Here is a 13,879-nt window from a genome sequence, read left to right as displayed (position 1 = left end):
AAAAAGCATTCCGGGTAATATCACGACAAACGAGCTACAAGTGGAGGCTGTCAGAGGTTCAGTGAGGATTCTAAAAAGAGACCTTGGAACAAAGCTGTGAGAATGAAGTTTCACAATCTGATTCATGAAAAATGATCCTTTACCCGAAAAAGGAGGTGAAGATTTTTGAGTTCTGGGAGAACTTCCTCCCACCTCCTAAAACCCGCAAATGGAGATAACAACCAACGAGATGAAGCCAAGTGCCAGATAAGTGTGGCTCGCACAATATGGGATCAACCTGATTAGAATGCTCTGTTTCAATGTTCAAATTTTGACAGCTTTCTGAAAAATCATGGATTCCTTCTGCTTATGGCTGATGTACACTTACTTAGTTTGCCCTGAGCGCTGTCACACTTCAGAGTTCACACTCAAAATTGCTGCATGTGCAGAGTCTGATTATAATTTAGAGGAAATGGTCTGTTTTAATGGAACATTTCCGTTGGGCTCTGCTTGAGTCACACATGCATTGTGTTTGCTGAGTTCTCATTCTGCTGTCGTGCTAAAGGAAATGCCACGTAATGCATGACGTCACAACCACCTGTCCATTCATGATCTTCTCTACTCTTCATAGGTTTCTGAGTCTCTTTGTAATGTATTTCATGACACATCTTCAGTTCTTAATACCGTATAGCTGGTCCTCGCCCCGTCCCCAGTACGTGTATCGTACTACGTTGCTACTTCTCCCTCCCCTATTGCCATTAATACAAATTCAATGACTAAAGAAAAGGTCGTGTTTACACATGTTTTATACTAGCTGAAGTAGCCAGCTTTGCTTGGGATGGGAGTGGATTAGGGAGGGAGGAGGTGAAGGAGAGGGAAGAGGGAGGGATGAAGAGGGAGAGGTAGGGAAGAGATATACGAGAGAGAGAGAGATATATATATACAGACTTGGCATTTAATATGGAATATTTTTTTTGTTGGGGTGAACTTACTTTTCAAGATGACTTAGAACCAAAAGTTCATTGGAGTTATGTTGAAATTATTCTAGATTTTGTTAATGTGACCTTTAAAAGAAACAAAAACCACATTTGACATTTCGAAGCAAATACATTGATCCTTGAAAGTGATGTAAACTGATATCGAACTCAATTCACGGACAGTACTGTGTTAAACTTCTGTGCGTTTTCCAGAAGTATGTCTTTATTCTGCACATTAGCCAAAAAATTTTTTAACAAAAGTGAAATTACGACTGGGATTACAGACAGTAAAATTACAGTTCAGTACTTCGTGTAACCCCCAAGAGCATTCAGGAGAGCACGTACACGCTGAGGCATGCTGTTCATGAGATTTGCCAAGGTTTGGACAGGAATCGCTTGCCATGCAGTTACAATAGCCTGCTGCAATTCACGCACAGAGGCAGGCTGCTGGTCCAAGTTGTCGATTTGACGCGTTAATTCTGCCCACAAGTTCTTTATCGGATTCATATCCGGGGACATGGCAGGCCACTCCATATGCTCTACACCACGGTCAGCAAGAAAGTGTTGGATCATGCGAGCACGATGAGGCCGTGCATTGTCATCTTGGAAGACAAAGTTTCCTCGAAAGGCTGCACGAACAAATGGAAGCAATGTTTCTTCCAGAATGGCCCTGTGCTTGAACTGGTTCAGGTTTCCATTCAGAACAACCAGGTCAGTTTTGCCTCCTGCATGAAAAGCAGCCCAAATGGTCACCCCACCACCTCCAGCTTGGACTCTTGGCACTATACAATCTTCGTTGCAGGCTTCATGCACTTGTCTGCGCACTCGGACGCGGCCATCTTGACGATAGACCAGACATCTAGACTCGTCACTGAAGATCACGTTATTCCAGTGTCCTGGCCGCCATTGATGGTGCTCTCTGGCCCACTGCAATCGGCGCTGGCGGTGTTGTCTGGTCAGACGTGGCTTTCTCAGGGGACACCTGGCACGATAGCCTGCTTGAACCAGTCGTTGGTTGACTAGCCTTCTGGATACAGGCACATTTGTCAGTTGCTGCCACTCAGCCCTAAGCCGATTAGCTGACTTGGTACGGCCATTGCGGACTAATCGGTGCAGCTGGCGATCATCCCTCCTTGTGGTTCTGCGGGGATGTCCTGGCCTCGGTATTGGAGTAGGGACACCCCTCTGAGCATTTCGTTTCAGGATATTTGACACCTGACCTTGAGTGATGCCATACTGCCAAGCAATAGCATGCTGTTTCATGCCAGAATTTCGTAAAGCCACCACTAAATGACAAACAGCATTGTCGAGTTGACGGACCATCTCCAGGGGAAGCGGCAATAACTTTTGTAGACGTGCAGCAGTTGTTTTCCACTAATACAGAATGCAACAACCCTTATATACCCGATTGTGAAGCCAATCGTCAAATGTACCTGTCCGTACATTTTGTCACGCCACCTGTGATATAATCCTGTTATTGACTTCTTGCTGCGACAGACAATCAGTGACATGGTTCTTTTAACAAAGAAATCACCGAAGCGTAAAAGAAACTCACCAGATTGATATACTGAGTTCAGAAAGTAAACCCAAGTCAAGAAAAAAAAAATATTCCATATTAAATGCCAAGTCTGTATATATATATACGTATATATATATACACATATATATATATATACACATATACACATATACATATATATATATATACATATAAAGTCACGTGAAAAAGTAAGTACACCCCATGTAAAGTTTTGACTTTTTCAACATATTTCAACATACAGCTATTTGATCTTTATTTCAACAATATTGATAGATAAAGGTGATATAATATAACAAATATCATGAAACATTTACATTTTGTCGTCCATTGTATAATTTAAATAAACATAAATGCAAATTTCGCATGTGGAAAAAGTAAGAACACCCCTACATTTATCACTACTTCAAATACCTAAAATTAGAATCAGGTGCACCAGCTCAGGTGCAAATGATTAGAACATCGTTAGAGAGGATCTTGGAAGAACCTGTCATATTTAAACCTCAGACATTTAGTTTGGTTTGCACTTTGTTGTTGAAGTGTGCGGCGTCACCAAGCCTAGATCAAAAGAGCTCTCTGAGGCCTTCAGAAAGAAGGTTATAGATGCCTACGAGTCTGGGAAGGGATTTAAAAAGATCTCCAAACAATTAGAAATGAATCATTCGACTGTCCGGAAGATCATCTACAAGTGGAGAAGATTCCAAACAACTGCCAACTTGTTCAGGCCAGGCTGCCCCAGCAAGTTCAGCCCGAGAGCAGACCGCAAGATGCTGAAAGAAGTCTCTAAGAACCCCAGAATGTCATCACGGGACCTACAGGTCGGTCTTGCCACTGTTGATGTCAAAGTGCACGAGTCTACCATGAGAAAGAGGTTGCACAAATTTGATCTACATGGGAGGTGTGCCAGGAGGAAACCTTTGCTGTCCAGAAAGAACATCAGGGCGAGACTAAAGTTTGCCAATGAACACCTAGGCAAAGACCAGCACTTTTGGAACAACGTGCTCTGGACAGACGAGTCAAAGGTGGAGCTATTTGGCCACAGTACCAGAAGACATGTTTGGCAAAAACCAAAGAAAGCATTTGACCACAAGCAGGGGTCGAAATTATCGACGGCAAAAGCTGGCGTGCCCAAGCTATTTGCCGTGCTGCCCCCGAACTTTTCATGATCACTACGGCAGAGAGTTGCAGTGCCCTTTTTCTTCAGTTGCTGCTGTGCCCTTTTTGTCAATAAAGCATAATAATAGAGACCAAAGTATGAATAAAGTAATGATGAAAACAACAAACTGACTTCGTCGGCTTTCGTTTTCTCAGTGCATATCGGAACATTAGCGTAGTAAGCATATACATTGTCCTGAAGGCGCAACTGGAAACTCCAGGCACTCATGTGCAGAAGTTTGAGAGGGAAGTGCAGGAAGCCAACACTGACTCTGACACTGAGGATGGGGACAATCAGACCAAGAGGCTGAATTGCAGGGATCTGGAGCTTTATGGTCCTAGAGTACCATCTGTTGGAGTTTCAGGCTGGGCCCTTGAAAACTGTAGTTGACAAAGTGATTGATTGTTTGGACAAGAGATTTAACGAGTTCTATGAGAATGAGGTCCTGATTGCATTTGAGGTGTTTGACCCCAGCAACATGCCAAAGGGCAAGGACACCCTTGCTGCCTATGGCAATGCCAAAGTCACTTACCTTAGCAATCACTTTCAGCAAATCATTGAAAGAAATGGTTGTGATCCAAGTCAAATACAAAGAGAATGGCTGTCCTTGAAGCTTGACATCAGCAGAAATCATGGAGAGGAGTCCAATTTCCTAGGTCTATGGAAGACCATTCTGACAGAAAAGCGCCACAAATACCCTAATATACTTCATCTGGTGCAGATCTGCCTTGTGTGCCCAGTGGCCACATCACATGTAGAGAGGCAGTTCTCAGCAGTGAAGCGTATTCTTGGGGATTGGAGGCTAAAACTGGGGTTGGTAATGCAGGAACACCTGCGCATCAGCACAGAAGGGCCCGACCCCGACGACTTTGATCCTACACGTAGCGTTGCCAGGTGGCATTCTATGAGTGCATTTGGACGTAGGCCTGATACTACACCCCTCTCCCCCAAGGGTGATTGAATTGTAATCATGTATACCTGAATCAAGACTGAGTCAGTATTGAGTAAAGATGATGTCTGATGATGATGATGAAAAAAGTTCAACTCTGTCAAACAAAAGTTAAACTTTGTTACATGGACATGATGACAATGCAGTTCTGACTGAGTTGAATTGAGTTTTGAGAGAAATCAAATCTGAAACTGTTATTGAGATTCAAATTCTAAAAATACATTATTAAAAAGTTTAAGTTGATTTACTTGTTCTGTCAAACAAAGGTTAAACTTTGTTACATGGCCATGATGACAATGCAGTTCTGAGTTGAGTTGAGTTTTCTGAAACTGTTTATATTCTAAAAATACATTATTAAAAAGTTTAAGTTGATTTACTTTTTCTGTCAGTAACATTTCACCCTGTTTCTGTCACCCTGCCTGTTTAAGTTACCGACACACTTTGCCTTTGTGCCCACAAGAATAATTCTAGATTGCCTTGGTGCCCCCCAAACCCAAAAGAACATGCCTTGGTGCCCCCCAAACCCAAAAGAAAATGCCTTGGTGCCCCAAAAAAATTGAAGTCATCAAAGGCAAACATTGCTGTGCCCTCCCTACTGAGTAATTCGACCCCTGCACAAGAACCTGATACCAACGGGAAAGCATGGTGGTGGAGATATTATGGTTTGGGGCAGCTTTGCTGCATCAGGGCCTGGGCAGCTCACCATCATAGAATCCACGATGAATTCTTCATTGCACCGGAGGGTGCTTGAGGATAATGTGAGGCCATCTGTCAGAAAGTTGAAGCTCAAACGAAGGTAGACCTTGCAACATGACAATGACCCTAAACATACCAGTAAATCCACCAAGGAATGGCTGAAAAGAAAGAAATGGAGGGATCTGGAATGGCCAAGTCAAAGCCTGGATCTAAATCCCATCGAGATGTTGTGGGGGGATTTGAAGCGAGCTGTGCATGCAAGAAACCCCTCAAACATCGCACAGCTGAAAGAATTCTGCATGGAGGAGTGGGCAAAAATTTATCCCAGTCGATGTCAGAGACTGGTAGACAGTTATAAGAAACGCCTACTTGAGGTTGTTTCTGCCAAAGGGGGCAATACCACCTATAAGAGCCAAGGGTGTACTTACTTTTTCCACATACGAAATTTGCATTTATGTTTATTTAAATTATACAATGGACTACAAAATGTAAATGTTTCATGATATTTGTTTTATTATATCACCTTTATCTATCAATATTGTTGAAATGAAGATCAAATAGCTATATGTTGAAATATGTTGAAAAAGTCAAAACTTTACATGGGGTGTACTTACTTTTTCACATGACTGTATATCTATATACTGTATATATAAAAGAAAGTTTTTGTTTGTTTGTTTGTTTGTTTGTCTGCACGCGCTAATCTCCTGAACGGTGAAAGATCGGAGGAAACCTCTGAAACAAAAAATGTCGGGACGGGCCCCGCGAATGTTATAGCCTTGGTGGCGAGGCCAGTCGAGGCTGCTTCGGCCGGGCTCGGCCCATTTCACAATTAAAAGCTGAGCTGAATTATAGTAGTCAATCTACTACGGCCGTGAGTAAAAGCTGAATTATAGTAGTAAATTCATTCAAAAAGAACTAAAAATGTTGGGACAGGCCCCGGGAAGGTTATAGGCTAGGTGGCGAGGCCGGTCGAGGCCGCCTTGGCCGGGCTGGGCCCATTTCGCAATTAAAAGCTGAGCTGAATTACAGTCGTCAATCTTCTACGCCCACGAGTAAAAGCTGAATTACAGTAGGAAATTCATTCAAAAAGAACCGGGGCAACGCCAGGTGGTTTCGGCTAGTATATAATAAAAGAAAGTTTTTGTTTGTTTGTTTGTTTGTCTGCACGCGCTAATCTCCTGAACGGTGAAGATAGGAGGAAATCCTCTGAAACAAAAAATGTCGGGACGGGCCCCGGGAAGGTTATAGGCTAGGTGGCGAGACCGGTCAAGGCCGCTTCGGCCGGGCTGGGCCCATTTCGCAATTAAAAGCTGAGCTGAATTATAGTAGTCATTCTTCTATGGCCACGAGTAAAAGCTGAATTATAGTAGTAAATTCATTCAAAAAGAACCCGCGCAATGCCAGGTGCTTTCGGCTAGTCTACTATATAAGAGAGATGTCTGTCTGTGTGTCGCCATTTTTCTCAGAGTTGGCTGAACGGATCTTCGTCAAACTTTCAGTTTCATCAGTGAGTGTCTGGGAGTGTTTTCGGCCAACGTTCATCCAGTAAGGCGATGGTGTCTTCTAAAAAAACACCCATCGAGTTTGGACTGGTTTTTATGGTAGTAGGTTGTCAACAGCAACTGCCCAGGGTAGTACTATTGTGCGGACTTACAAGCGTTAAGGTGGTGCCCAGAACCATCTTACACTCTCCTGGCCTGGCCTCGATGAGGACTATATAGTCTATGACTGGAGTCTTCAATATAAAAAGACCCCAATGAATGTATAGAGGTGTTTTTATCTTTGCCGGTGGTCTTGGGGGGTGGAGACACAATTCTCCATGTAAATGTTTATCGTGTAGTGCTGCCTCCAGGTAGGAGAGGGTATAACATGTCCCCACCTTTACAGTACACGATTCCTGTCCCCATCTTTTCCAGTGCAGTGAGGTGTTTTGAATTGTAAGCAGTAGGCATGTTTTTGTCTTCATACATGTAAGCCGAATTTGTTTTTTGTTTTTGGGGGAGGAGGTGCGATTGAAGGAGCTGTTGGCTGCCTATACACCATTACACCACCCAAATAAAGGTATGCATCAGAAGAACATGTTGCATGCTTAGAACAAGGTCGCCGGTAGGTCTGGTACTCTGCTAGTGCACATAAGAAAGGGAACCACAATGTAGAAGAAGAAACCCTACCTCACTGTGTTTGGAAATCGTGTTGACGATGTCACCACCTACGTCACTGCCTGGAGGCCACCATAACCCATGTGGGCCACCATATTGGTTTATATTGTATTGTGGGTATATTCGCCAAAATAAATGGAAAAACAATTTTCATGTTCCCTTACTTCATCCTCTTTAATGTTGTCCACACCTACTCCTCCATCATCTCCATCAGTTCCACTTTCTAATGTAATATCTACAATCATGTTTCTTATTTTTATATTGTACACCGCTCCTTTCCTATGCCATCTCCAGGCATTGCAAATCGTCACTGCCGGGCACGGAAGGGGGCTCGGCAGTGACGCACGCTGAAAGGGAGTACTGCACTCAGTTTTCACTCTGGTTGTTTGTTTGTTGTACACCGCACCTTTCCTATGCCATCTCCAGGCATTGCAAATCGTCATTGCTGGGCACCGAAGGGGGCTCGGCAGTGACGCACGCTGAAAGGGAGTACTCAGTTTTCACTCTGGTTGTTTTCTTGCTTTCTTGTTTGTTTGTTTGTCTGGGCTATATCTCAGCCATCCTTTGAGCTAGGAAGCTGAAATTTCGGCACAATAGTGAGCAAGTCCTTGGTCAAAAACGTTATTTTTTGTTTTTTGATTAATCAATTAATTGAGGAGTTATTTAATTATTAGTGATAAATTCAGTACTTATTTAATTAATCAAATTTCCTTTCTCTTCTGATCATTAACTCAGGCACCTTTTGAGTTAGGAAGCTGATATTTGGACATGCCAATGACCAGGTGATTTGGCTGCAAAGGCTATTTTTGATTTATTAATTAATCAATTAATCAATTAATCACTTAATTATTTAATTATTCGATGAATGACTAAAAAAAAATTTTTTTTTAAGTTACAGATTCTGATGAAATGGTGGTGGTTTATGTGTTCTGTGACCGAATTGATTGATAATTTAATTTTTTTAATGATTATTATTTATTTTCATTATTAATCATTTATTTATTTTCTTTCTCATTTGGCCAATATCTCAGGCACCTTTTGAGCTGGGAACCTAATATTTGGACATGACAGTGACCAGGTGATGTGGCCATAAAGGATATTTTTGATTTATTGATGAATCATTTCATTGACTCAATTTATTGATTAATCATGCAATTCTTGTTTGAGCTCCTCACCACATACAAGGCTTTCATCCGCAGCTCAATGGAATACTGTTCTCCCCTATGGGCTGGTGCTCCTGCCTCACACCTGGCTCGGCTTCACGCTGTTGAATCCAAAGCTTTCAGAATCATTGGAATCTCCCGCGATGAAGCTATCTCTGAGGGCCTTTCACTCACTCACCGCAGGCAGGTAGGTGGTCTTTCTGTCTTCTACCGACTCCTCTCCGGCCTTCCTCCCCCAGCTCTCTCTGTGCTCTGTCCCCCAAATATTCCTACAGGTCGCACAAGATCTGCCAGCCACCCTCTGATGGTTAAACTGCCGAAATCTCGGCTCTCTGCTCACCTTCACTCTTTCATTCCTCTTTTCTCCCGCCTCTGGAACAAACTCCCACACTCACTTCAATCACACTCCTCCCTCCAGGTCTTCAAAACAGCTGTTCACCACCATCTCTTATCTTCCCCCATCCAAAACCTTGATCTTTTCTACCCCCACTAATTCACCCCAGATCCACCTTGTTTGAAATTCCAACTTCTTTCCTGGAAGTCTTGGCAGTGTCCATATGTTTTATACCTCTCCCACCCCCCCCCCCCCTTCCCATGCCTCCCCCCCAAAGCCCTCTCCCTCCCACAGTTCTCTCGATGTCTCCATGTCTCTCGGTCCCTGCTCTCAAATGTTGTGTTTGTGTCCTTCCCCCTCTCTCCCCATCTCGTCTACCGCTCCCGATGTTATTTGTTTTGTGTGTCTGTTTGTCTTTCTGTGTGATTAATGTTCGCTCTTTCACGAGCCTCGATCTTGTATACAAAAAAAAATTATTTAATTTTTTATTAATTACCTATTTAATTAAATTTCTAAAAGATACATCTTCGGATGAAGCACTAGTGGTTTAGTTATGCTATTAGCCAATTGATTAAGAAAATATTTTGTGATAATCTTTTATTGATTTTAATTATGCAATTAATCAATCAATTATTGTACACCTCTCCCTCCCAATGCAGCCTCTATGAGCTGCACTGCGGTATTGCCGGGCACCGGGGGTGCCCTGGCAATGCCTCGCTGTGGGATATTTAATTATTTGGCATGGGGGCGGTGTACTTTGAATGTATCTTTACTTGTTCTTGTTCTCCTTATGTCTTGCATCTCTCTGTCCTCTTTCTTTCTCCATTCATCTCTGTATTAACCTACTTTTCTTCATTATACGTATATTAGAAGCATTAATTGGTGATTTTTCCATTATATGAAAGTTTGTTTTCATATGGTGTACTTACTGCTGTTGGGTTTCCTAGTACCTTGGCTACATTAAGCCACGTGGCTCGTTGGTAAATTTAGTGTCGGGCTAGGGTGTCCCATTACAGACCAAAATTAGTTCGCTGGATATTGCAGGGAGGTGGATGTTGCTTGGGTACGAAGGGGGAGAAAAACGAGTTTGAGGGATTCAGCGTTTGGTGTGCGGAGAGGCGGAAGTTTTTGGGGGGTTTTTTTCTCAAAAACATATCCTATAATAGAGGAGCTCACACCTAATCATGTGCTGGACGAAGGTATTAGGAGACAATAATTCATACCTTTACATGCATTACAATTAGGACATCAGTGGGCAGTGTTATTGTGATAAAGGCTTGGGGTTTACATGGTGTATCTTTGGTATTGAGAAGCTAATTTGGTTTCATAGATTTGATGAGCATATGTTGGTTTGTCTATGTAACAGTCGAATGGCGAACTCAAAGCATCTCGTACCCTTTCCTCTCCACAAACCCCATCATCCTCCTGGTGGCAGCTGGTCAAGTCTGTCTATCGCAGACAATCCACTTCTGGACTTTCACTCCAAACACTTTTATTTTTAATACTGAAGAGAACAAAGTTCATAATCACTCCCTTCCCCTACCCACCATTTCCCCATTACAGACTGCTCTCATGGACTTCTCTCGAAGTGAGATTGAGGAATTCCAAGTCAATCCTGGCACCTCTGTAATGGGTCTCTATGGCATTGGCACTGCAATCCTGAACAATGTTGTTCGGCCCTATCCTCTCCTCTTTTCTCACGCTTCTCCAGGTCTTTCTCAGATGGTCTCCTGCCTTCATCTTGGAAAGTTGCAAATATCATCTCTATTCACGAGAAAGGTTCCAAATCTGATATGCAGTTAACTACAGACCAGTCAGCCTTCTTCGCATCATGAGCAAAGTGATGGAATCTATCATTGCTGCAGGCCTTAGGCATCATCTCTTTTACAACTCTATAATCTTTGATTATCAGTTTGATTTCTGTATGCACAATTCCGCCAGGGATATGTCGCTCCTTATAACCCAACAATGCATCCATGGAAGCAGGAAATCTCTAACAGGCGACAATGGACATCACTGTGGACACCTCTCAAGCTCTTGATACTATCTGGCATCCACCAAGGAAAGCCTTACTTTCCAAGCTGTCTGCTAATGGTATTTGTTGGCCCCTTCTTTGAATGAATACCAGATTTTCTCTACGAGTGGAAACGACGGGTTGCTCTTGAGGCTGGTGTCCTACAAAGCACCATTTTAAGACTGACCTTATCATTGGTCTACATCAATGACCTCACTGCGCCCCTGAACAATAATCTGTGTAGAGCAATACACCACACTTCTGAGCGGCGTGCTACTGTAGTATTTATTCCTGTAGATCTGGAGAAATTCAATCATTAGTCAGATACCCATAACGGGTCTTTCAACAAAGGGAAATCTCCTGCTCTCACTTTGTCCCTCCACAAGGATGCGCTTCCAAATCCTCCGGTCTATTTATCTCGCCAACCCCTAGAAGATGTGCGGTCCCGGGAGCTCCAAGGCCTCACAATCTATCACAACCTGCCATGGGTAGAGCACATCATCAATACTGGCTTCCAAGACAAGGCAACGCCTCGATATGCTTCACAGAGCTAAGTTTATTCTGAGCCCCTCAGAGCTCGTTAGTGTTAGAATTCGTTCGAATTATCATGGGGTCCTGATCGCCACTCTGGATTGGTGCAGCTGCTTCCAATGTTCCACTAACTGAGGCGATTGAGATCAAGGCAGTCAATGTGATTGGCATATCTCGGCAAGAGAGAGAGAGAGAGAGAGAGAGAGAGAGAGAGAGAGAGAGAGAGAGAGAGAGAGAGAGAGAGAGAGTGCCAATGTCTGCTTCTCATCCAAGACAGGCAGTCCTATTGAACTCGTAATTACCTCTACCACCGGAGGTGGATGGACATTATGTTTTCACCCCTGTCTGTCTGTCTGTGAACAAGATATCTTGGAAAGTTGTGGATGGATTCGCACAAAATTTGTGAGTTGAGAGTTGAGAGTTGTGGCCTCGAGTTGTGGCCTCGACTCATATTCTCGAGTTGTTGTCTAGAGTTGTGGCCCAGAGTTGTGATCTGCAAAAAGTTATGGACAAACTGAAAACCGAATACCCGCAGCGCCTTCAGCAGCGGAGGCATAAAAAATATTTCTACTTTCCCAGTTCTTCTTTCTATACAAGTTCCAGATCAGGCTACAACTGTCCAATTGTGTATAAAAATATTTTGAGTGTTGAGACAAAATTCTTCTTGTTGGTGACAATAGTTATAACTTTGGTTATTTCATATTGTGCCCTCTATCCGCAGACCATTTATAATTACTATAGTTATAGTTTCACTGACCATTGAGAAGTCCATTGCTTATCACTCCCAAATTCTGTTTCCGTCCCTGCAGTCAAGAAAAGGAAATTGTGGGGGTGGAGTGAGTGGTGTGTTTGGCTGTGTGTGTGTGTTGTGTGTGTATGTGGGGAGGGGTAGTGGTGAAAGAGGAAGAGACCAAGGAAAGAGAATCCAAGGCTAGATTTAGCTGTGTGAGAGAGAGGGAGGGAGAGACGGAGAGAGAAGGAGGGAGAGAAAGAAAAGAAAAAGAGGGAGAAGGGTAGTAGTGTATCGTACATGTGATATTTCAAATAGACTAAGGAATAACAAATCAGAAAGACAGAGTAGAAATAAAACTCACTGAAGAAAACTCAGGCTCGAAAATATTCTTCTGATGAGATCAACAAAATCAATTGGCAAACTTATTGATTAAACGATCATCGCATGTAAAAAATTTCATGTGGCATTGGAACAGGTAGAACATTCGATTTTAAGTGAGGCCCAACCTCCTCGTTCAGGGAACGTTTCTCACAATGAATTGTTGCCGTTTGTTCAGGAAGAAGGAAGACAATGGGTGGATTGAAAAAGAGGATCGGCCACAAGTTAAAGAGGTATGTTCTTAACTTATTGTATAAACTCGATGTCTTAATTTGCTTACTTCAGCACTCACAATTAATAATATAAATTTATCTAGTTCCAATCGTCGTGTATGAATCTGGTGACAGATTGAAATAACTTTTTCAGGAAACATGCACAGAGGTGGGGGAGTCCGTATCCCGATCTATATTGTTACAGGATATTATATATGTGATATATTTATGTATATATTATATATATATATATATGTATATATAATAATATATATATATACATGTATATAAAGGAGTATTTTTATATATGTGTGATTATATATAGATATATGTGATGTATATATATATATATATATATATATATACAGTATATATATATATATATATATATATATATATATATATATATATATATATATATATATATGTGTGTGTGATATATATAGATATATATGTTATATATATATATATATATACAGTATATTATATATATATATACACAAAGAATTAAGTTAAGCACCCCCCCGTTTTTTTACAACCTCGCACATTACAAGTTTGTTGTCGTCAAAACAGTGTAATATACCCATGATATTGCTATATTTTCTGGAGAAGTGATATTATGGTCACATAAAAACATAACAATCATGCCGTTTTCAATATTTTATTCTGAATAATTTAAGGTGAAATTTTTTGGGAATTTTAGGCATATTTTCACCTCAATTTAAGTATGGAGCTATAGGTCCATCACGGACAGTGTGGATGACGTTTATGTTTTCTAACGTACAGTCATTGTTCTGAGAAGACCTCTAGCGATCTTTGCGTCAATAACGTGTGTAGGACCCACGTGATCGGATCACTGACTCAACCCTACGTCTCATAGACCCTGTAAGCCGTCGTATGCGTTGCTGTGGCAGGTTGTTCCATTCCCGATGTAATGCACGTTCCAATTCATCCAGATTGGCTATTGGAGGGACCATCTTCGCAATTTGTCGTCCCAACATGTCCCAAACGTGCTCGAGGGGGTTCAGGTCAGGACTGTACGTAGGCCAGGGGATGGTTGT

At 42.1% G+C, this 13,879-nt stretch overlaps 1 protein-coding gene across 2 annotated transcripts in view; it reads left to right on the top strand.

The window, feature by feature from the left end:
• The first annotated feature begins 12,479 nt into the window (after window positions 1-12,479).
• Window positions 12,480-13,879, top strand: part of LOC137421466 (protein FAM78A) — a 32,151-nt gene continuing 30,751 nt past the window's right edge. Inside the window, exons 1-2 of one of the 2 annotated variants that reach the window (XM_078771372.1) lie at window positions 12,480-12,703; window positions 12,785-12,839. In XM_078771372.1, coding sequence (XP_078627498.1) covers window positions 12,687-12,703; window positions 12,785-12,839 — 72 coding nt within the window. In that variant the 5' untranslated portion in view covers window positions 12,480-12,686. Of the gene's footprint in view, window positions 12,840-13,879 lie in introns of both variants that reach the window. The other variant, XM_068107573.2, reaches the window with a different exon arrangement.

This window comes from Myxine glutinosa, chromosome 2, assembly GCF_964187855.1.
Source record: "Myxine glutinosa chromosome 2, kmMyxGlut1.1, whole genome shotgun sequence".
In the NCBI taxonomy this organism is placed as follows: domain Eukaryota; kingdom Metazoa; phylum Chordata; class Myxini; order Myxiniformes; family Myxinidae; genus Myxine; species Myxine glutinosa.
This window is presented reverse-complemented; position numbering and strand designations above follow the sequence as displayed.